Below are 24,723 nucleotides of genomic sequence, written 5' to 3'. Positions count from 1 at the left end.
GCAAGATGGCTTGTCAGCCTGAGTGAACATTTTTCTGAAATACTGCAGCTGCATAAAAAAATCGTGTGCAGAAAAATGAAGCAGATGGCTTTTGAAAGTAGCAGCTGGTATATAAAATACGAGGCCTGTGATAGATTTCTTAAATCATGTGTGCTAGTGTAGGGCTATTCTCTAATTTCCCCATCTTCACAAAAATGGGCTTTCTTCTGTCTCCAATTTTTATTTTAAATTGTACCAGCTGGAATTTGCTAGCCATGTATATAGCCAGGAAAGTGCCCATTATTTCCTAGTAAATTTTGAGAAGTTAGAAGTTATACCATCAATAATTTGCCCATTCAAGTGAAAGAACAAATATTTTAAAAAGTCTGATACCAGAATTGAAACTGGGCTTTTGTTTACGTGCCTGTCTTCCTTGTGGAAAAGGCTTATTAGTTCATGGTTCAGTGTTCACCTCCTTTCTTTTGCTGTGATTTAAGGCTATCTTTGAACTTTTAAAGCTCAAAAGACTTAGAGACATAAGGGAGATTTTTGTTCTGAGTAACCAGTGAAGAACAGTGGCGAAAAAATTACTTAAAAAAATATTGGTGGGAATAGAAGGTAAATAAACGAAGTGAATTCTCACTGAATATCAGGATGTCAATATGTCAGGAAATATATTATGACATAGGATTATATTGGACTTACAAATTCTTATTTGTTTTAAATACTACTGCCCTTTCTAAGCATGTATTCATTGAACACAAGTAGTGTGTGTTGGGGGGAGTGACGGTTTTGTTTCAGTCTTTATTTTATCAGAACATGTAAAAGACTTCTTTTTCCTACCTCTGAGAGGTGCATTTATGCTTGGCATTCATGTTTTCCATATACTGCATCCCTTCCCTGCAGTAGATGGTTTGTAGCTGTTGTGACCAAGAGGTCAGCTGAAAATGTGAAGCGATGGTCACACTTTAATTCTTAGTTGCCAGCCTGTGAACAAACAAATGCAAGTATAGTTACTTCTTCTAACACTGACATTGTAGTAGTACTCATCGAGAAGCCTGAAATAGTTTGCATTTCCATTATACAATGTTTAATGGAATTTAGACTAATCCTTTCCCCCCCCACCAAAGTGTACACCTGCTTGACTGTAAATCTGATTTAAACTTGTTATAACATTTACAGAAAAAAAAATCTGAGTGAAAAGGTGCTTGAAATCAGCACCACAGTTTGCAGCAAGAACTTATTTTTGTCTCTATCCTCCTTTAAACTGTTTTTCAATATATTCTTCTCTGCAAGTTCAGATAAGCACGTCTGCTAGAATGCAAAATGGGTAAGTGGAAGCAAGTGTGTTGCAAGCAACATAAACCAAAGTGATTCACTTAAGATGTAATATTTTAGGGGTTTGATTGTTACCAAATAAAAAGTACATAGGCTATTAGCAGTATAACACTTGAATTCATAATCCTACTGTAAATCTAAATGTTTGCCTTGTTAATCTTTATGCATTTTTACTGCTAAAACATTGTGACCATGGGGGATTTGAGATGACTACGGGCTCCACATAGTCTTATCATTGCCAGAGCATCTGGTCTCTAGTATGTGGTGTAAGTGAAGTAACGCCACATGCGTTTAGCCAGGAGTACTTCAGAGGCTTCATTGTGTTGGTGGAAATCGGAAGGGTTGCTGCTTTGCTGTTTCTTGTTTGGCCAGGTGTTGGGTTTTTTTTTTTTGTGGTGGCTTTTTCAAAACCAGGTTTGTGTGACAAGTTTATATAAATTAGTGTTCTCTTACAAACTAGGTAAAATAAAGGTATATTAAATAGCATCCTACAATTCTTTCTGGTTTAGCCTTTGAAGAGATCCCATTCTGAACAATTAAAATGGGGAGCAGAACAATACCAGTGGTACCTGATCTGCTTGAAAGAGTATATCTATGTAGATGACATACTTTTCAGCCTTGCTCCAGGCATTGCATACTGTTAACTGAACTTCCAAGACATAAGTAAAAGTCTGCACATGTCACCAAGGATGGCACTTCTGCAGGTGTACCATGAGCTCAAAGATAACACTGTCTCCAAAACCCACAGATCAGGATTCATCCTCCCTCTTTACTATGAATTCAGAACTATGTTAACAGAAAAAAATGGTAGAATTCTTCAGATTCGTCAAGTTTTATTTTTGTGTCTTTGTATATATATATATATAGGCTTTATGCTCTTCAAGATAGGGCCTTTTTTCTCTTGAAAAACAAAAATTATTCTCATTTAACTATATTAACAACAATAATAATAAAAGTAATAATTGAGCAAACACAAAAGACTTCTAGGAAAACCATTCAATTGCCTTGTGGCAGTGCACTTAATTACCATTAAATTATCTCTTGCGTCTCTCCCATTTAATATTTGTTCAGGCTTTTTCCTTAGGAGGCTATGCAGCTCATGCTGAACCTCTTGCAAAATTCTTATCTAATCTTTGCACAAGCATTAGTTAATGCATTGATCTAATGCCATCTCAAAGAGAATAGTCAAGAAAAATTAAAGGTGATAAGAGAAGTTCTCATTAGTATTCTGGGAATAGAAATTGAATCTGCCTCTTTTTTTCCCCTTATGCTCACTGAAATTTAAAGAAGAATGTGTGCGGACAGGTTTCTGGAGAAAGCAAGATAAAATTAATTCCTTCTATCAATTTATTACCTTTGCTATCCATTATAGGACACTGCTAAATCTAATTAGACCGCAAGATTATGTCCATAGGCTTCCTGAAGCTTATAATCTCTTTGTATACCTTCCAAAGTTTAAACACAAAAATAAATAGGTGTATATAATGTATATGCAGTGCTCTATGATAATCAAGTGCAGCTATTAATTTTGATAAGAGGATGTCATGACTAAATTTGTTAACAATGCTGTTAGTCACTTGTGGACATTGAAAGAGGGTATTTTTTTCTGTTTTCATCTTATTTCTTAGGTGCATAAAAGCATTTTTATCCCACTCGTCAGGTTGAATAATGTAGTGAATTTGAAGGACTTGAAACTCCGTATTACTGTACCAAGGAACTTTAGGAATAACACCCCCACACACCCCCCCCATGCAGTAGATCAGCAAGGGAGAGTCTCTGTTGGCTGAAATGTGAGGTGGAATATATTCATTTACTCCACCTTTGTGAAATATGTGTGTTTGTCCATCTCTTCTGGACTGGGATGTGCAAAAAAAACCCCTTTTTTTTTCTGCTTGCCACACTAACAAAATTATGCACTCAAGTAGGCAACTGTCTGCTTCCAGCGTTATGGTGAAAATGTCTCACTCTTGTCTTGCAAATAAGCGGAGGATTTTCATAACACTTATTTTTTCTTCCAAACTCTTGGAATGGGAAGGGTTTTCAAGATTTTGTTAGTCAAGTTCTGGTGCCTGGAGTTGCAGAGTCAAACTGGGAAGATATGACTGGAATTTGTGAAATCTCAGAAGCCAGAGGGCAAGAGGAAAGAAACCCCAAACTTTAAATGTTTGGGTAATGTTGCTTATTTATTTATGGAATAGTAGTTGCTTGAGGCTAGCAGCATTTTAAAATATGTTTGCATGAAACTGAAGATATTCTTAAGCTGTTTAGTTTAACAAATGAAGTACTTCAGAACTGGGATCTACAAGGCAATGAGCTGTGAAGATAAATTAATACATATTTGATCATGATATACTAGTAGCCTCAAATTAGCATAGTTTCTGCAAAGGAAAGTTTTATGTCAGGATTGAAAAAATACTTTGCTACAGCAAGTTCTTTTCAGTGTCTGAATGAATACCTCAAGGAATAAGTGGATAACAGCTCTGAAATTTTCTGATGATGCAAAATTGTTGAAATGGTTAAAAAAATTGAATGCATTGTTTAAAAAAAAAAGTTTAATGAAATACAAGTGAATGGGTATTTGATTTGGGTGGATGTAAGGCAGGGTAGCCAATGGATTTTGTGGACAGGAATGTTAGCTTTTTAACTGAAGTAACTTGGTCTATACATGAAGGTGAATTCTCAAAAAGAAGGGTAGAAGAATGAAATGAAAGCTTCTATTTAAAGTACAGTTAAAAGTTCATTAAACCTCAGTATGGATAATATAAACAAGTAGAAAATTCATTACCGTTTCTTTAAACTTGATACATTTCTGGAATACAGGCATCCATATAAGAACTGAACTCATGTAAAATTTGCATCTCCAATTTGTTTCTTTTCTAACAACCCCATGTAGACCTGTGGACAAGGAGGACTGTTCTGTTGTTTGCCACCTATGTGTACTGCAGAGGTCATTTATGGTAATAACATGAGAGCCTGAAAACTACATTCCTGATTTACGTGCTCTGAGCTTGGGTCTGACAGTTTTCATGAGGCACGGGTTTCATATCCTTACTGATGAACAGAATTTCAGATTCAATTTTCTGTTTAAGTTACTATGTTGTGCCATTTATGAAGGCATCTAGATGGTAGTTCTGATTTAAAGTTAAACAAAACATTGGTTATAGAAGATTTTCTCTTAGGGAAATACTATACCATTACTAACAGGTGCAGTTCTACAGTGGAATGAAGAGTAATTGTAACTGGACCATAGTTGAGATAAGAGACTACTCAAAATCCTTGCATTTTTTGTCTTGTTTCCAGAAGTGCCCTTTCTAGGGAAACTTCTTCCCATTTTGGCACTTGATGATACTGAACAGTACAGGCAGGTCAGAAATGCCCATACCTTCTGGACTGCCAAATTTCTGGAAAATGCCTCCAGGCGTTGAGATCAAGCTTCTGCAGAGAGTGCAGTGAAGGGCCATGAAGGTGATGAAGGGTCTGGAACATCTCTCTTATGAGGAAAGGCTGAGACTGTTCAGCCAGGAGAAGAAAAGGCTCATGGAGGGGATCTTATCAATGGGTGCAAATACCTGAAGGGAGGGGGTAAAGAGGACAGAGCCAGGCTCTTTTCAGTGGTGCCCAGTGACAGGACAAGAGGCAGTGGGCACAAACTGAAACACAGGAAGTTCTTTCTGAACATCAGGAAACGTTTTTTTTTTTACTATGAGGTTGAGTGAGTACTGGCACAGGTTGCCCTGAGAGGTGGTGGAGCCTCTATCCTTGCAGACACTCAGAAGCCGTCTGGACACGGTCCTGGGCAGCTGGCTCTAGGTGGCCCTGCTTGAGCAGGGAGGTTGGACTGGATGACCTCCAGCGGTTCCTTCCCTGTGTAATTCTGGATGATTTAGATGGGAGAGCTCTGCAGTCACTTCATAACATTAGGCAGTGTTTCCTCCTGATGCTGAAGAATAGGACCTTAAATTCCCCCTTCAGAAAATATTTCTGTAATTCCTTCTTTGCTGAGTCTTTCAGATGAATGGAATCTGCTATATCTTATAAATAAATAGAGAACACAATAACTTCATTTCATTTAGGTTGGAAAAGACCTTAAAGATCACAGAGTCCAACCGGTGACCTAACAGTGCCAAGCCCACCCCTAAACCATGTCCCTAAGTGCCACATCTACACGTCTTTTAAATACCTCCAGGAATGGTGACTCAACCACTTCCATGGGCAGCCTGTTCCAGGGCTTGATAGCCCCTTCAGTGAAGAAATTTTTCCTAATATCCAATCGAAACCTCCCCTGGCACAACTTGAGGCTGTTTCTTCTTGTCCTATCACTTGTTACTTGGGAGGAGAGACGGACACCCACCTCGCTACAACCACCTGAAAGGAGTTTGTAGCGGAGCAATAAGGTCTCCCTTGAGCCTCCTTTTCTCCAGGCTAAACACCCCCAGTTCCCTCAGCTGCTCCTCACAGACTTGTGCTCTAGACCCTTCACCAGCTTCGTTGCTCTTTGGACACACTCCAGCACCTCAATGTCTGTCTTGTAGTGAGGGGCCCAAAACTGAACACAGTCATCGAGGTGCAGCCTCACCAGTGCCAAGTACAGGGGGACGATCCCTTCCCTAGTCCTGCTGGCCACGCTATTTCTGATACAAGCCAGGATGCCACTGGCCTTCTTGGCCATCTGGGCACACTGCTGGCTCATATTCAGTCAGCTGTCGACCAACACCCCCTGCTCCTTTCCCGCCGGGCAGCTTTCCAGCCACTCTTCCTCAAGCCTGTAGCATTGCGTGGGGTTGTTGTGACCCAAGCGCAGGACCTGCCGCTTCACCTTGTTGAATCTCATGCAGTTGGCCTTGGCCCATCGATCCATATCCATGATATGTACTGTAGATACACATGATATGTGTGGTCATATTCTCTCTAATTTATACATGGTTCTCTGTAACTGATTTCATAAATGAGATGTTTCATCCATTACAGCAGTGACTGTTTACTTGGCTAACACATAGGACGCTGCACTGAGGGACCTTCATAGTTTTGAATGAAAATACAGAATCAAACCTTCCTGGAAGATGCATGTGTGTCTCAGGTTATATCACTTAAAGCCACTGTAATTATGAGATATATAGAGTCTGTGCTTTTGGGGGGGGCTTTTTTTTTTAACCTCTAATCAAATAAATCTTTGTAAATGTTACCAGAAAAACTCAGATAGAATGCTGTTTCCCATGAGAAGGCTGTTTGTTTGTTTTATTCGTAAGCATAATGAAGAAAAAGACAGTTATTAATTCTACATATTTTGTGTATTACTACCATGGGAATACAGAATGCCTATTTCCATATGTGTATGTAAATAGCAAATTACATGATGCTGAAGGACAATTATTTCTTCTCCTGTCTCTCTCATTAGTATTTGTAGGGGTTGAATTGAGAAGATGTAAAAGCTTATTGTTTTGTCATGTTGAGTACCTGTATAACTTTAAATGCAAGAAGCTTTCTCCTGATGTTGCAGCTGTTGTAATAATTTATCTTCTCACTCTTGCGCAGTTTATCATATTTCTTCTTTCACATCTCTCAATAACAAATTCAAATTTTTCATGCACTTCATAACTAAGAAGGTCTTACGCGTTTGTTGCTTTGTAGTTCAGCTGTTACATTGGTGGTGAGAGGATGCTGTGGTGCGTGCTTATGTGTTACTGGGAGGATGCTGACTGGAGAGGACCTCCAGCTGTAGAATCTGCTGCTGTACTTCCTTATCTTTTGTATCATGAATTTCATAGTGGTAGCCGTTTGAAATACAACTTGCAGCTTGTCATCACTCAAACATTTTGCGAAGTGTATTGCTTTCATAATGTGTAATCTTCTCTTTGATCTGCAAGGCAGTCCTGTGGATTTTAGTGATATTTCAGGACTTTCTTCAACTTTAGGATCTTAGGCTTTAGGATCTCAATAGCAAGTTTATGATTTCATAAGATGGAGGATAACATGAGCAATTAAAGAAAAGTCATACTTCTGTAGAGATATGTTACTGGTAAAAAACGCCTGTTGCACAGAAGACAGGATTTGCAGAGTTAAGTTCTTCAGCACTAGTTCTGTTCTTTCTTACTGTCTTTTTTTTTTTTTTTTTTGATGTTAGTCACTGTGTAAATTACTTACTCCAGTGTGATGAAAGTATTACCTAAAAAGTAAGCTTTCTGCCTACATCAATGCTAGTAAATAAAACAAGCCCAGAACATGTGATGAAGATTTGACCCATCACAGAATCATTCAGGTTGGAAAAGCCCCTTGGGATCATCAAGTCCAACCATCAGCCCGACTCTACAAAGTTCTCCCCTACACCATATCCCCCAACAGCTCATCTAAACGACCCTTAAACACACCCAGGGATGGTGACTCCACCACCTCCCTGGGCAGCCTGTTCCACTGCCTGACCACTCTTTCTGGGAAAAATATAGTTCATCATAGTCCACCTTGTTGAATACTTAGCACACTGTGGTACAGCTTTTGCACATGCCACTTTACCACTCTTGTAGACTGTGCCCCAGCACATGGGGGACGATGTGTGCCAGCAGTTGTCCAAATATGCTCTTTTGGCCCAACCATCGTCTTCAGGAGGGATGACCATTTGGCCATAGCATTTGGCCTCCTCCAGGTCAGAGCACACTACTTGGCCTGTTCTGTTTCCTACTGTAGGTGGTAACCATCTACTTTCACTCCTGTTTCTTCTTCTTGCTAGTTCAAACATTATTTTATGTCAGAATGTAGTCTGATTTTCTCATACTACTCTTTTTACTTACTGCTATTTTTAATTTCACAGTAATGCACACACATTTGTCTGGTTTATATGCATGATTAGATGCACCTACAAAATTAAAAACTGTAGACCACGGTGGTTCAAGAATACAGCGTATGTTCACATATCTTGAATGCAGGTGCAACCATCTGCTCAGCCTCTTGTGAAGATTTTGATTCTATTTAATAAAACATAGATAATATTGATGTAGATGAGGAATTTTTAAATAAATTCATTGCAGTCGAAATGGGTTTCTTACAAAAGTGCAGCTCATTTGTGGAGAATATGAATGTAACTTCTTTTTTCTTTTCATGCACTGTAAAGAGCCATTCCAAAAAATTAAACTTAAGACGTATTTATTCTAAAGTTGTTTGGGCAGTATTTTAGTCTGTATTGGTGCTGAACTGATCTTTCTGTGATGTGTACCTACTTCTTTTGCTGTAGGTGAAAAATGACTATATGTTAGAAATAGCAGATCAAGTGGACCAGGAAATTGCTTTGAAACTAGGTTGCCTTGAAATCCGGTAAGCTGATAATTTCATTTATTATTCAACGTGTTTCTGACAGAATATATACATTAATTTTTAAACTGCTTATAGTTCATCGATTTCTGACCCGTATAGTTGAATAAAACATCATTAGACTTTTTGCGACAAAGTAGTTTAAAGAAAAACTGAATAGACTGTATTGTAAACAATTTCTAGTGATTTTAAAATTAACATTAATTTTAATATTTTAATTAATTACATCTTGATACTGCCTTTTGGGTGAATTCTTTTTCTGAATAATTCAAAGACCTGTAAATACAGTGAAGTATACTTTAAACAAAAATGCATCTGTGGTGTTATTTAGCAAATAGTCTTGTCATTGTGCATATATAAATCCTGCAGCTAAGGAGTGTAATCAAAGATAAATGCTGCTACCTTTCTTCTCTGCATTTACTCAATTTTTAATGTACTATTTTCAAATGATTAAATCTTAAGGATTCTTTTGGGTGTTTTTGGTGTTCTTGTCATAGACAGCTGGAAAATAAAGATAAATTTATCAGAATAAGAGATCCTTGAGAGGGTTCCCAGCACAGCTTTTGAAATGCATGTTTTAATTTTTGCTAATTTATGGAGAATTTCCAGCCTGAAACATTTGCTTTAGTTATGCTGTTGTCTCGCACAGGGAGATTAGAGAAGAAGTAAAATTGATAAGAAATTAATGGCAAATGTAAACTTATTAGCAGAGAATAGAAGTGTCCTTTGACCAGTACTTTCCAAAATAAAACAAAATTTAGGCTTACAAAATTTCCTAGGTATCGTAGGAGAACCTGATGTCTTTGCTATAAGTTTTGCTGATAGGCCCAGAGAAAACAAAAATTCCTTGTGTAAATGCAAACTCCTTACGCACTTAAAAAATTGTTCGTGCCCTATTTCAAAACGTGTAATGAGTATAATAATCCATGATTATTTTGTCAGCCAAATCCTGTTTTCCATGGTTCCCATGCTGTGGCTCTTCAGAGCAGTTTCACGAGATACTTGTAATATACAACTATTAAGACTGTCTTACCATGAATATTACTGGTCCACTTTCTCAGTGAATACAATGATCCCAGCCCTCTCCCAACAACAGCTACTCATTCATGATTTATTTATTAATTTATTTTTTAATGTGAGCATGTCTGGATTGAAACTGTTAGTTTTCATCATTTCCTGCTTCCTCTTGGTCTCCGTTTCCATGCACAGACACAAGTGCTGTTACAAAGGAGGGAGGAGGTACTGTTGGAGGTAGAAAGGACCTGCTGAAGGGTAGCAGTGCAGTTAAGCTGGTTTAAAGTGGTTCTGAAAATGCAGCACTGCTGTAGCCCTGTGTAATGTTCCATATGTGAAATTACTTTGTAAAATAAAAATCTGATCTGTTGAACTAGAAGAATAATGTGCTAATATTTATATTTGAATTCACTCCACCAGTGTTTTCTAAACGGTAAGTCTCTGAAAGATTTGACTACGTTGACGTTGTAGTTTTAGGCTGGATCATCCAATAATTGTCACTTTCAAATATTTTTCCTGACTTCAGGAGGTCCTATGGAGAGATGAGAGGCAATGCATTAGAAAAGAAGTCCAACTATGAAGTGTTAGAGTAAGTATTGCGTTCTAGATTGAGGTTTGAACTGTTTCTTAAGCCGGGACATTAAATTCAGTTTGGTAACAGAATGTTTCTGTTGTAAGTTTTTTATTCCATGAAGTTTGTTGAGATCTTTGGGTGCTTTAATATAAGAAAAGGATGATGAAGCCTATCAGGGTGTAGAAGTAGGAAGAGCACCTTTAACTCATGTCCAGGAAAACAGGGTTGGAGTTGTTTAAACTTGATCAGGAGGCTTATTATGGTTTTTTGCAATTTTGCTAATGTTTATGGGTTCATCAAGTCCAGTTCTAAGGTGATTCTGTTTCTAATGTTTTCCTGTGCATTCTTCAATTGTGACTCATCTGTGGTAAAGTTTGAGTTACATGAAAATGTTTGTGGTATTGTTTTTTCTTGTTTGATCAGTATCTGGATTTCCTGAATTGTGATCTTGCAATTAGCAAATTTATTATTTATCTATGTATCACAAATTTTAAGACCACCAGGAAGTATCCTTATACTGAAAATATTGTGGTTACTTAATCATGTTGTACAGTAGATAGCTTCAGTCCAAACAATTCAAAGTCCTTTAGAAGCTTCAGGGATTGAAAACTGGTTCTATTTGTATTAATTTAGTGAAAGAGGTTTTGTACATACGTACACCGATGATCTGCTCTTCACTACTAATTATGTTTGTGAAAAAGATGCTGTACAGTTTAACATAAAATTGGGATAAAAGGTTGGTGTAGCATGAAGTCTCTATTTTTTATTTAATTTTTAATAAAATGTGCTAAGAGGGGTGAAATTAGAGAATGTGGAGGTGGAAGATTTTTCACCACAATGAATAAGTGTGCAAGGATTTTTGAGGAAACTGATTTTAATAGGTAAAGGTAACTAATGAATTGCCTGCTTCTTTATATTGTGCCTGCTATTTATATAGTGCTCCTCTATCTATGCAGAATTTTTTAAGCTATGTTTTTGTTTGAATTAGGGGTTTTTTTTAAGGACTTCAGTTTTAAGATAGTCAGTAGTAGAAATACCCTGGTTGAGGAAACGCATAACCAAACATTACTAATTAGATTAACAGCTTTGGAAACAATGAGACAAAGGAAACCGGGGTCATAACAGATGACAGGAAGTATTAATTAATAATTGTAACAGGTGAGAGTTACTGGAGGACTCAGTATGGAGCTGCGTCCAGTTTTTAACAGTGACTTGTTTCTTTCAGTGCATGTGTTTTCCAAGCAGTAACTGTTTTGGTAGGAAATAACTTAATTGTTGTTGTGAAAAACAAAGTGAAGCAAAACCCTGAATGCAAAATCTAACAACTTAATGCCATGAAAAAATGGAAATGTGGAATTGTGCATTTTTGAGATTTTGGTTGGGTTTTTTTGGAGAAGCAAAACGTTTTTTGTATGGGACTTACCTGGGAGAGATGAAGGATAAACACACCTTCAAGTGGCTATACATGATTATAAGCTAGTAAAAGTCTGCAAAAAGTGGCAATGATCCCCAAAATTTACTCATTTGATCTTACCACCTTAATATGCTATAAAGGTTTATCTACACAAGTAATTTATTTTGCAAGTGAGGCTTTTTGTTTGTTTGGGTTTTTTTTTTTTGCTAGTTTTACTACATCATGAGGTACTTAACCAGCTGAGTGCAATTTTTAAATGGCACTTTTTTGCATTTGATGTGATTGCTTCTTGCCTGTCTTTGTCAGATGTCTATTTGATGTATGTTCGTCTTTGATCAGATTTTCATACAAGACGAAATCTGGATGGGAAATGGTAGATAGAATCAAACTGTTAAGTAGCCTTTAATAGTTGGGCCTTCATGTAATGAAAGAAGAATTTTTTCATAATAAATGTGAAGCCTGTTAGCATAGAACAGGGATAATTACAAGTACAAAAATGGGAGCTATATGAAGGAACAGCTGCAGCCACAATTTCATAAAAAGCATGTTAAAAGTCTATTATGTTAATCTAACATTACTTTTTTGTTGTAACTTCAATTGAGATGAAAAATAGAAATAAAGATATATGTTGCCTAAAGCTGCTTATCATTATATGACAAGTGGTATCATCTATCTGTAGTTGGTATTTTATTAATCCTATTGAAGTTTATACATAAAAAAAAAAAAATTACATTTAAGCCCACATGTGGGATGCAGTGCATGAGGTTAAATACAAAGCTGTAGGAGAACTGTATGAACCAAGATCACACTGCTAATTATCTCTTACTGGCAATCAGAAAACAGATGTCTGAGTTCTTAATGTGGAGGACTGAGTTGGGAGTATCCCGAGTTGGCCATTTTACCCCTCACTCAGTGCAGCTGAGGAGGGAAGGGAAGGAGTTTGTACGGTTGTGGATTCAAAACTGTTTGTATGTTCCAATTTCTAATGCTTATTCTCTTATTTATGGATATCCATAGTTTGTTGTTGACCATGGCGTTAAATCTGTATGCTGCTTTTGTTAAATTCTCCTCCAATAAATAAATTTGCCATCTCAGTTAAACACACGATATGCTTTATTAACAAATTTTATTAAAAAGAGTTGTGTTTTGTTGTACTCTGCATAAGAATTTCTTCTGAATTTGCTACATACAGAGCTGTACAAAAGACTACTCTACAACTCTTCTTAATAACGAATCGAATCAGATTGTCACAGCCATGTGCTGCAGTACTGCTAAGATGAGTAACACTGGAGTGATGTAGGGCGCTTCATTTTTGAAAACACCGTTTCTCTCTCAAACACTTAATGTTAAACTAATATATTCCTTGTCAAAATGTCTTTGCATGTTATTTAGATGGTAATAGTGTGGTAGATTTATTTAACTGTGTGGGATGATAAACCGCATATAATTTGCATTTGAGAAGAAACGCATCAAAGGAATTAACATTTATGAAAGTTTTATAATCTTTCAGCTTACTGTCATTGCATAGATGCTAGTGTTCACTGCTGCTCATGAACCTTCTGCTTCTCTTAGTTGAGAATGTTTTTAGTATGTTTTGTGAAATTCTATACTAGTCTTCAGAGAGCTTTAAAAATACCCTGTTTTATTATTTTGAGTAAGCTTTTTATATTGACATTAATGTTGGCTTTCTTCTTGTGCCGTTAGGTAGCAATAAATAAATACTGTATATCTCCGGCTTACTAATGGCTTTTCTTTTCTTTGCCAAATGTAAGAATTCTGGATGTATTTCTGTTTATGTTCAAAGCACGCAGTTGTGGAAAGCTTTCTTTCATACTCATTTCAGAAGCAGATATGGGTGTTTGTTTAAAAGTTGTTGTAACCTCTTAAATTTAAAGGCAAAGAGTCAGTAACACCTTTGAGAGGCAAGGATATAAGTCCTTTCCTTATTTACATTTTTCCTTTGGTTTTACCTCTTTCTCATGCAAATTTTCTGCTAATACTGTACAATTAGTTCACAGTCATGCAACATTTGTTATACCTGAGTGTACAGTGATCTTCTGCACTAACATGTATCTGGCAACTTCTCAGGCATTTTTCTTGAGGCTCATGTTTAATTGTAGCGATACATACACGTCAGACGTAAGCTAGGTGCAGCACATCCGAGCCACAAAAGTATTAAATCCTTACAGCTCTGCGTTTCAAACCAGCAGTACAACCCTGGTTATAAGTGTGAAAGTGAGCTTGATGTAATTTAATTTGCAAGATCTGAGCTCACAGACAGAATTAGCATCATGATACACAGATGAAAAAAGTGAGATTACTTGCAATAAAAAGCTGGGAATTTTAAAATTAAATGCTCAATATGAGGAAAAAGAACAGTTTTTATTTTGAAAATTTCTCTGTGCTCAAGCCAACATTTCAAATAACACACTTTCTACAGCAGGTACGTGTTGCAAATGCAATATCCTTTTTGCATTTAACAAACCGTTTGTTACTCCGAGATTGTCGAGGACCTTACTATGAAAATCATTTACTATATTGCATGTGCTAGTTGAAAAACTAAACAAAACAGGAACAAACCTAAAACACCACCCTGAAAAAGAGCAATGTAATATCGCACAATGTTTTTAACGCTGCATGTGGTTTTGTTTCAGGAAAGATGTTGGATTAAGACGTTTTTTTCCGAAGAGTTTACTAGATTCTGTGAAGGTAATTACAGTTTCAGTCAGTTGTATACTACTTTAAAAAAATGTGTCAGAAATCGGAAAATTGCATTATAATTTTCACTGTATAGTCATAAGGGAATTGCTGTGCAGTTGTACTGGCAGAACTAAGATAGTAGTGGTTTACGTGGCCTTGCTGAGCTACTGTGAGAGAGGTACACCTCTACCTCCTAAACCTTGTGAGCAAAATTTCAAAACTAGTCTCAGATCCTCTGGTATCAAATAACACTTCTTTCTTCTTTCCTTTTTTTTTTTTTTTTTTTTTTGTCGTTCCGCCTAAAAGACAAACGAGACTTCTGGAGAAGGAGGAAGGGGACATGTAGGAAAGCAACATATTTTTAGTGGCAACTCCATAAACCATATTCTGCCTTCCTTGCTCAAGATTGTATCCAACTCATTCAGGGAAGATTTCCAGTAATTTCCACTGATGTTAATCCTAGTTAAGAATATAAATGTTAGTCGAATCTCGCTTCCATTGAAGTCCATATGTTCCCAGGGTAATTTTTCTTGACGAGTTTTGAAAAGGTTAAGAATGGTCACCAAGTATTTTTACAGCTGTAGCCATCTTGATATGAATGTCTTGGTAAAATACCTCTTACCATTCATATGTAAAAGTATAAATCATAAATTGATATTTTCGAGATGGTTTTGGCAAGCATTGATGGTTTTATAGGAATAATGGCATTCAGCGTCAGATTTAGAAAGTTACTACCTTATGATTGAAATGGATAAACAGAAAAGGTCTGTCATGAAGGGGTTTTGTTTCAAAAGACCTTTGAAAATCAGAAGCTAATGAAGTCAAGTGGATTTAAGTAATCCCTCTGCATTTTAATTTAAGCAATTATCTGTAACTGTATTCTCTGCTAAAGGGAGACATTGTGGTGAAAGGCTCCAGACGTAAAAGAATTAATAACTATCTTAAAAAATGATATTACGGAGCCAGAAAACTGACCAACAAAGAAAAGTGCTATTTAGAAATCATGAAATGGAGAGGATAGCAGAAAGAAGTAGCAAGAATTGCCAGGTGAAGCTGAGTAGAGCCTTCCAAAGACATGAAAAAAATGTTGGACGTATAAGAGGGAAAACAAGGGAAGGAAAAAGGGGTCTGCTTTTTAATGAAAATGAAATCCCTGTTAAAAATAATCTATGATAGGTTCAAATGATTAAATGACTCTCTTACTTTGTGAAGACCAGTGATTTTGAACTGCCCAGGAAAGGAGGGCTCCTGATGGCCGTGAAATATAAAGTTAATTATTTCTCTCTATTACTGAGGTAAATCATAGAGTGTAGTGCAGTGGTAATCAAATTTGTTGATGCTACGTGTTTAGATGTCAGCTCTACAGAGAGCATCACTCTATATATGGGATGATCAGAAGACTGGAAAAACGAAAATCAAACTATTTAACAGTGCAAAGTAACTGAAAGTTCAGCTTTATTTGGGGAGCCCATTAAATAAATAATTTTAAAAGGAGCTTAAAGACATCTATATTAGCTGATCACAGTGTGTCTGTAAGACGTAACGTTGTACAAGAAAGCAAGTGCTGTCTCAGGAGGTGTCTAGGGTCTCCAGGAGGAAACATTAAAGTCATTGGACAATGCACTACATCTTATATATGCCGGAAATAGTTATGTTTATCCGTGTTCAAGAAAGAATAAACCTAATTCAAGTACAGAGGAAGAGTTACTGAGTCAACAGGCCTTCCATTTTCATTACTTCACTAGAGAATAATAAGAAACCTTCCTGCATTTAGATTAGTGAATTAGTAAACGGTGCCTCTAAGATGACATGACTGCTAAGTCATGCTCTCTGTATGTAGGTATAACAAGTATGCAAACACCATGGGGGAAAAAAATCTACTTATACTAAACCAACACTTGGGGGTGGGGAGAATGTGGAGAAATTAATGTAGTGAGATTGTGTTCAGTTTGCAAATTAGGAGTCTTACCTGTCACTCTAGAACATGCCTTGAGCAAAAATGGAGGGGAAAAAAAATGTTCTTAGGAAATATTTTTAAGAGCAAATTTTCAATGCATTTCCCTTGAAGTTGTTATTTTAAGATATTTCTCATAAATGGCTCTGTTCTGTTATGGAAGAGGTGTAGTTTTGTATGTGTACACTTTATTAATGATCTCAGCGTTAAAGTGAAGAGTAAATCTTTGTGGACTTTAATGAGCCAAATAACATATGCCATTATGCGTGGAAGTCAAGATGATGCTGAAAGAGGCCAGGAGAACAAACCATAGGCAGAATAAAGTATCTTTCAACAACTGAGTGGCTGAATTACTTGGGACAACTTGAGCTAGCAGATGTTTTTTCCCTTTACAGTGTTTTGCTTCTGTTATTTGACAGGTGTTCAGTTAATGCTAAGGTCTTCAGTTCCCTTAACATCGCTTTTCTCTGTGAAATGGAAGATAACAGAAAGGTCCAGTTTAGTTTGTCTGAGTCCCAGCAAAGTCTTAGGCAGCTCAGGGTACAGTATGGAGGTCTCCTGTCTGCGAGATGCTTTCTTTATCCTACCCAAGTATCCACAGCCACCTGGTAGTTGGTAAAAGGTTCTGCTGAAGTGTTGTAGTAATTCGAAATTCCAACAAAATGGCAGATTCCTTTGTTGACTTTATAACATAAAGTTTATGTGCTGACCTGAGGGGGTTTTTTAGCCCATATATGTGTCGTTGCAAAGCTGATCATCATTTTGTACGTGAATATGCAGCACCCTTGGATCACTGCTATTAGGGTAACTTTTCTAAACACTCCTTTGAAAAATTCTGGCTATTTAGAGTTCTGAATGTTCTTTAAAGTTTTACTAAAAATTAATGCCTAATTGAACTAGAAGTGCTAATGACAAAAAGAAGTTTGTATTTGTGGAGTGCCTGAAGCTGTTACAAGCGGTGTCAAAGAATGAAGAGGTTTAATGCTGTTACGATAGGACATTTAGATATGTTTTGGTAGAGGAATAATGATAATTCCTTATCATTAATGTCTTAACCTTGACATACTGCAAAAGTAAGCATGGTTTTGCCTTCTATTGTTTTGTTAGTTGGAATATATATTAGAAATGGGTATTACTAAGGTTTTTTAAATCCGTTCAGTCACTTCAGACATGGGTCAAGCTTTGGCAAAGGGAAAAAATAGATGTGTGTATGGTTTTGATGTTTTGGCACTATGTGATGTAAGCAGTGATGAAAAAGCAGTGGGTCACCTGGCTCTACTTACAGAGCACACCTGTACTCCTCTGATTAGGACAGAGGAAGAGGAGGTTCTGCACTTTTGTCTAGATGATTTCTAGTGTTTAGAAACAGATTTTTTTATTCAGGGTTCTTGATTGTTCAGTTTTGGGGCATGTTAAAGAGATTGCTTCTTGGATTCTGTTTTAATATGATATGAGTGGCTGCCTTCCTAGGGGTTATATATTCAGGCAGATACTTTACCTTTCGTAAGTCTTAGTTTAGATATCTTTTTTTTTAATGCAGTTGTTTGAAATCCTGCTTGTATCCTCTACATGCTTTACTTTTCAGGATATGTAATTATGTGTCTTGTTCTGTAACGCTGTCCCAGATGTTGGGAGGATGATTTGTGCTGCTCTAAGTGGTTATTTCTGCCCTAAAAGCAGTTAATAGAGTGATATGCAATATATTTAAAATAAAAACAGTTAATAGAGTGATATGCAATATATTTAAAATAGTTAATTTAAATGTTTTACTTTTTACATTAATTTTTAATTTACTATTTAAATTTTATCTTTTTATATGGAAGTTACTTAGAATATTATCAGACTGTAAGAACCCACTCTATTATGGATAGTGTAAGATACTGTGTGCAGAGATTAAGCCACAGCTACAGCTGGGTTGTTACTACCAGGTAAGAGAGAATGGTGATTTAAGTTTAAAACCTAGTATGAAGGTGTAGGTTGCTGTATTTCTGTCTTGGTACACAGTTAAGAAGTTGGGAGAAATGTGGAATCTAGGAAAAATAGTTCCTGCAAAGATTAATGTGTTGTCTTTCATTATAATTTATTCAAAGCATTATTAGTTAGATATTCCCTCTATAATGTATAGCAGAAATAATTTTGTTCCCAAGCAGAAGTTTGAAGGCAGAACTGTTACTTATATTTCAAAGCTGTTTTTTTTTCTTCAGTTGTCTGCATCTCATTGATAAACTGTTAATATTAAGTGACTGAAACTCTTAAAATGCACTGTCACTGACTAGATTTAAAATAATTGATCTTTAAACATTTTAATATACAGGCCAAAACACTACGAAAATTAATCCAGCAAACATTTCGACAATTTGCCAACCTCAATAGAGAAGAAAGTATTTTGAAATTCTTTGAGATCCTCTCTCCAGTGTACAGATTTGACAAGGAATGCTTCAAGTGTGCTCTTGGTGTAAGTAGAGGAGGAATGGGACAGTGACCAGAATATGTGCTGTAGTTATGAATCTAATTGGTTTTGCTTAGTTCTGCAAGTAATTGCTTGCTTAGTGCCTGCTTTGATGTAGAGACAAGTCCTTGGATTTCAGTAACAAGAAAATATATTCATTGATTTTATTCAGAACATTCTCAGTTGACTGTTAAAAAAGCAGCATTCATTAGTAGGGTAAGAATTGTACATTATTAAATATTTTTATTGGTGCATTGTTTGTGAAAGTCAGGCAATTTTTAACCTGGTTTCCTGAGGAAATGAGACTTCTCAGCTTCTTGTGTTTGTAAATTTTGCTCTAATGCCTTTTTAAATGTACCAGTTTCAAACAAATTTTGAGAAAGGGCATTGTCTGCAAGCTTTGTGAAAATAGACACTCAAGTAGAAATTAGAACATGAACATCAATGTCCACGAGGAGAGAAAAGGAAATATAGGAAATATGTAGTTTTCATGTAGACCTAAGATAAAACACATGGAAATGCATTTTGAGTAGCATGAATCCCCAGGAAACCAGTCATGAAGAGTTTTGCTACTTATAGAATTACTTGATTTTAAGAGTTTTAAATTGTTTGAAGAGTTTGAAAGCTTCTAGAGACTAATTACTAAAACCTGTAATTAGAACATTGGAGGGTAGTGTTCCGTAGCAAAGTCTTGTCTTACTATTGAAATTTACTGTCTTTCTCCTTCGATTCTGAAGTCAAGCTGGATTATTTCAGTGGAACTGGCAATTGGCCCAGAAGAAGGAATCAGTTACCTTACAGACAAGGGTGCAAATGTAAGTCTACTTCTGTTTTCTTTTCTCAGTTCCTGTCTTAACAGCCATGACCTGTTGTGAACTGAACTTCACACAAAGGGGCATGACAAGTCTAATCTTTGAGTTAACCACAGAAGATCTGGGGAATTCATCATACACAGCTGTTATTCAGATACTAACTCATGATTTGGGATCATCAGAGAAAATGCAGTTAAGTAGAGAGACAGTGTCAGCCTTAGCACTGAATTGGTTGGCTTTTGTACCCAGTGAAGTGCTCACTTACAGAATTCGAAGCATTAGTAGTGACTTTTTAACAATGAAATACGCAAATTATTCTAAATTATTCTCCCCTTTCTTAAGGAGAATGTGTAAATTAAGAGCTTGTTTAATCAGTTAGTGTTTAGCATTTTTGTGGCCATAGCTGGTGTATTTGCTTTACTTCATACCCTTAGTAGCCTTTTCATTGATATTGACTGTGTTACAGTATTTCCCGTACACCTCCATGCTGCAAGGAAGTTATGTTCAGACAGGTTCTTTTAGCAAAATGTGTGGGACCTTCACAATCATGACTTAAGTTGAGCCCATGTCCAACTTCTCTTGAAATTAATTCAAAGCTATTGAAAAGGTTTGGAGATCAGGAATACATAGCCAACTAAGAACATACCTTTTACAGCAGTCTGGAGGTTTGTTAAGTAAGCTGTGAGGGCAGGTTCCATGTGGTTAACCTGTTGAGTTTTCTGTCTTGACTTCCAAGAGATTGTTTCCACGATGTAGTTTAGCATGTGCCTGAGGTTACTCAACAGTGACCTCTGTAGGCAAACTTGGTGCTTGATTTCATTTTGCAAGATCACTGTGGATGTTTGTATATGTTGTTAGCTAGAGCCTAATGAACCTGTAGAAGGAAACAGAGGAATGGATTTCATAGAATGGTTTGGGTTGGAAGGGACCTTAAAGATCATCTAGTTCCAACACCTCCCCCCCCCCCCGCCATGTCAGGGATACCTTTCGCTAGACCAGGTTTCTGCAAGTGTAATTTGGAGATTGAAGTCTAGATGTGCTTCTGCAACGTCAGGAATAAAAGCACAGTATTCTGCTGTAATTTTAAAATTTTCCCCACTTTTTCTATTGCCTTTTTTCAGCCAACTCATCTAGCAGACTTTAATCAAGTGCAAACTATTCAGTATTCAAACAGCGAAGACAAGGACAGAAAAGGGATGTTGCAACTCAAGATAGCAGGTGCACCTGAGGTATGATATTGACGGTTGTGATAAACTTACTAGCTTTGGTTTTCCTGGGAAGGAGTGTAGGTATACTCTTAATAGAGATGCTCTGTATGTTGTACTTTTGTTCTGGTCTGGAACTTCATTCTGGATTTTTCTACTGTCAGCGTAATCGTGATACACTTCTGTACGTGCATGTTTAAGCTGGGGACCGCCTGTCTGTGTATGTGTACAAAGACTTCAGTTATTGTTAAACTCCCCTGCTCCTCCTGTCGTTAACAGCCAGTGCACTATATTTTAACATTTTGAATTCCGGGCATTCTGCAAGTGTTTGATTTTTCTTGTTCTTTTAGGGGAAAGGGAAGTTGAGTGTGAGCAGTTGCCATCACACCAGTCAGATATTTTTGGTTTTAAAATAGATTTAGAGCTCTTTACGTGTTTTAGGTTTTGCACTTGGTGCTTGTAGACTTTGATATTTGTAAAAGAAGCTTAATTTAAAAATACTAGCCCTTAAGTGCAACTTAATAGTAGCCTGCATATGTATATGATGCTACGTCCTAAAGAGGAAACTGAGCAATTTCACTTCTGTGAAAAGGGGAAATATGAAAGAGGGAAAATTTGTTCCCTCATAATACATGGAGGCAGAGCTGGAAGTGAAATAAAATCTTTTCCTTGGTCCAGTGCACTAGAAAACAGTCACGGTGGTACAGAAGGATCGAGGGCAAGTTGGCAAATCTCTGCAGAGGATGACGAATGTTGATGAGATTAAAATTTGTAGCTTGTCTGTATGTGTCTCATCTCTTTATCCACTGTCCATCTTTTATTTTTATCTTTTTTGAAATTGTGAGGTTTACTTTTTAGGGAAAAGCATAAATTGCTGCAAAAGGGTGGAAAAAAGATACCACTTGTAGGAGCTTTAAAGAATAAGGAGCAGGTTCAGAATTGTCATAATTATGGCCATAAAAGTCATTGTAGTTGAACACTGGTTGACTAGAAGTTTAGCTAGCGAGCCACTTAATAAGGCCAGATTAATATTATATTTGGGTTGAGGGTTTTATCAGCTCTGCTTTCTGAACCTTGTGTTTTAAATTTGCTACAAAAAAAGGTAAAGCAGGAATCTGTAGTTCTTTGCTCACCCACATTTTTCTGTTTACTGTTTGCAAGTCTGTGTAAAGTTCTGATGCAATGACACAGCTGTTCCACTCAGTGTTTGCAACTACAATAAAACCTCTTTGTTGGTGCCTTGTTTTTTTCCCTTCTTTAGCCTCTGACAGTGACAGCACCATCCTTAACCATTGCAGAGAATATGGCTGACTTGATAGACGGATATTGCCGACTGGTGAATGGAGCTACGCAATCTTTTATTATCAGGCCACAGAAAGGTAAGGAGAAGTTAATTCAGGTAGTTGCTATACTCATATCTACTGATAGATTATTTTGCACTTGAATAGAAGACACAAGGCAGCAGCAAAACCCTCACTTGGAGGCTCTTGTCTTTCACGGAGGAACCATGAGGTATTTTTGTTATGAGAAACACTGATAGTAAATGTCACTCCATCAAAAATTACTTAATGGCTGATAATTTGGTCTGGTTTTCAGTAATCACTGCTTTACACTATTCTAAACTTCACTAGCAGAAGCAAATTGTGGTTGAAGGCACTCCTAACAAGGACGTGTTATCTTGAAATGCGATTCCCTAATCTACAAGTGGAAATTCAGAGACGTTGGTTAGAATGCATTTGGATAAGGTTCTGACTAGTGATGATTTCTTACAATTTCTGCCTTCCTAGATACTCAAAACATCTCTGTTTAAAAATTAAAAATTTTGAGAGAAAGACTAGAACCAAAGCAGAGGCGTATTTTGTAGTGTTGATCAGTTGTTTTTGTAGCAACCCACAAGCTGGAAGCAGTGAGACAAGGGTGCAGGTACACCTAGCTTTAAAGAGAGAATTTTAATTAAATTTCATTAGAATTTTTCCTAATTTCAGCCAGCTTTAATTACTGAAAAACATCTAAGCAAAGCTGCTTAAGAATGGAAATTTCTGACCTCCTGTACTAATACTTTACTCACAGAAATTCATCCAACTTTTTTGGTTTCTAAAACAATAACTATTTACGTCTTCCCTATTTGTAATAGTACACGAACTATCCCAGAAGCTCTCTGATCTGAAGCTGAGTCATGTTTTAGCCATGTTTTTGCTTTTTTGTGCCACTGGTTTTCCCTGGTCTTTCCCACATCCATATGTAGCATCCTGCCTGTGCACGACAGAAAAAAACTCCAAACTGAAACTTGGTCATTCAGTAATGAAGAGATGTGATTGTAGGGTGTTAGATTTTGATTTTGACAGCACTTAGGAATTGTTCAGATTATTCTTAAATTTGCATGTTTATCCTACACAAAGGAAAATCTTCCCTCAACACAAACTCTGCTCTTCTAGCCAACCTGGTGCACAACTCGGTGGTGATGAACCATTGGTACCAAATTGCGACACCTAAAGGTTAATGCTGGTTTATTGCTCTAAAAATAAAGTAGGCATCACAAACCAAGATTTTCATTTCACTAGACTAGTCTATACCTGTGAGCAGTTGGCTTTTGTGCCTCTTCTTTTCTGAAAAATTGTGGTTTGGGATTTGTTACAGTCCTTATTATTCGCTCCCAAACTTTACTTCTAATACCCAGTGGATTGGCTGTTTTTCAGCCTGAACTATAGTAGCCAAAGTTGAGCTTTTAAAACTTTTTCATATCTTAACACATTCCCTACTTCTCAGTAAGTTAATGGATGACTCTGACTCTGCCCTCTGCTTTTTCTTTAGAGTCACACGTGTAGAGCGTATCCAGTTCTTGCCACTTCTGCACTGGTGGTACTTCAGAAATTGGGTCGACTTTGCCAGTGCTATTATCGGTTTGTTCCTTTGCTGCTAGAATTTTTCTTTTCTTACCTATATATAAATGCTGTTAACTCCACAAAATACCACTGCCTGATGATTTCCAACTGTGTTATTCACAACAGCAACCACAGGCAGTCAAGGCCTTCATCAAGTCTTAGCTCTGTTCATCCAGCGTGCAAGCTTCCAGTGCTGTGCACTGTGGCATTGATTGTGCTCCAGCCACTTGTGTTTCCACTTCTCAGTCAAACCCTGCTCTGCTGTCCTCTGCTGTTCTTGCCCAAGCGAGGGAGCAGCTGCCAGTCAAAATCTCTACAGGATTTACCATGTCCTCTTCAATACTTACTTGTTTCATGATGCATACAATCAACTGCTGCCTAAGATTAGCAAGGCACGTAGATCCTGACTTACTGCTCCTGCAGGTGGCAATAAAAATTGACCCACTCTATTTGCCCTTTTTCTAATTCTTGTATTCCTCTGACCTGACTTCTTTATCATTCAGCTGCTACATTATCTAGACTCACCAAGCTCTGTGAAGGGCAAGATCTCTGATTTTTCTGTGTGTTGCACAACTATGCCTTGCACTGTTGTTTGCTGGTAGGCATGAATGCAGAATAAATCAATGCATTTAATGGAGTGTGTTTATTTGTGTGATATTCTTACTGGTGTATTTTAACGTAGAATAAATGAGCAGTGATTGAGTTAAAGGAACATTATCTAGCGCTTTGGGAACACTCCTCTTTATGCAAATATGAATCGAATCCCTCCAGTTAAAATAAATTGTGGGAGTCTTTTTCTGAGGTTTCTTTTCTTGAAGTTCATAGCAATACTCAACATACTAATTAGACATTTTGTAGGAGAGCTGTCCCCACCATGGTCTGCATTCCCAGATCCCTCCTATGGTGAGCTTTGTTTATATAAGGCACATCAGAAACAAATCATGTAGCAACTCTCAATCCAGCAGATGGGTTTTCTCCCGTCTTTGAGCCTTCCCATCCCATTTGTTGGAAATTTGCATGTTTATTGCAAGTTTCCTCATAAATTATCCTTCTTGATTACTAAAAGAACCTGTGTTTTTGTGATATGATCTGTCTTGCTACCT

The 24,723-nt window shown here is 37.0% G+C and overlaps 1 protein-coding gene across 10 annotated transcripts in view; it reads left to right on the top strand.

Moving 5' to 3' along the window:
- PTK2 (protein tyrosine kinase 2) overlaps positions 1-24,723 on the top strand; it is a 230,008-nt gene that overhangs the window by 129,727 nt on the left and 75,558 nt on the right. For 9 of the 10 annotated variants that reach the window (XM_074888817.1, XM_074888782.1, XM_074888773.1 and 6 more), the window contains 7 exons: positions 8,540-8,619; positions 10,157-10,219; positions 14,273-14,327; positions 18,587-18,727; positions 19,459-19,536; positions 20,655-20,762; positions 22,000-22,117. In XM_074888817.1, coding sequence (XP_074744918.1) covers positions 8,540-8,619; positions 10,157-10,219; positions 14,273-14,327; positions 18,587-18,727; positions 19,459-19,536; positions 20,655-20,762; positions 22,000-22,117 — 643 coding nt within the window. Of the gene's footprint in view, positions 1-8,539; positions 8,620-10,156; positions 10,220-14,272; positions 14,328-18,586; positions 18,728-19,458; positions 19,537-20,654; positions 20,763-21,999; positions 22,118-23,549; positions 23,639-24,723 lie in introns of those variants that run through there. The other variant, XM_074888840.1, reaches the window with a different exon arrangement.

The sequence above is a fragment of the Strix uralensis genome, chromosome 1 (genome assembly GCF_047716275.1).
Source record: "Strix uralensis isolate ZFMK-TIS-50842 chromosome 1, bStrUra1, whole genome shotgun sequence".
NCBI classification, from domain to species: domain Eukaryota; kingdom Metazoa; phylum Chordata; class Aves; order Strigiformes; family Strigidae; genus Strix; species Strix uralensis.
Note: the sequence above shows the minus strand (reverse complement) of the source record. Positions and strands in the feature narration are given on the sequence as shown.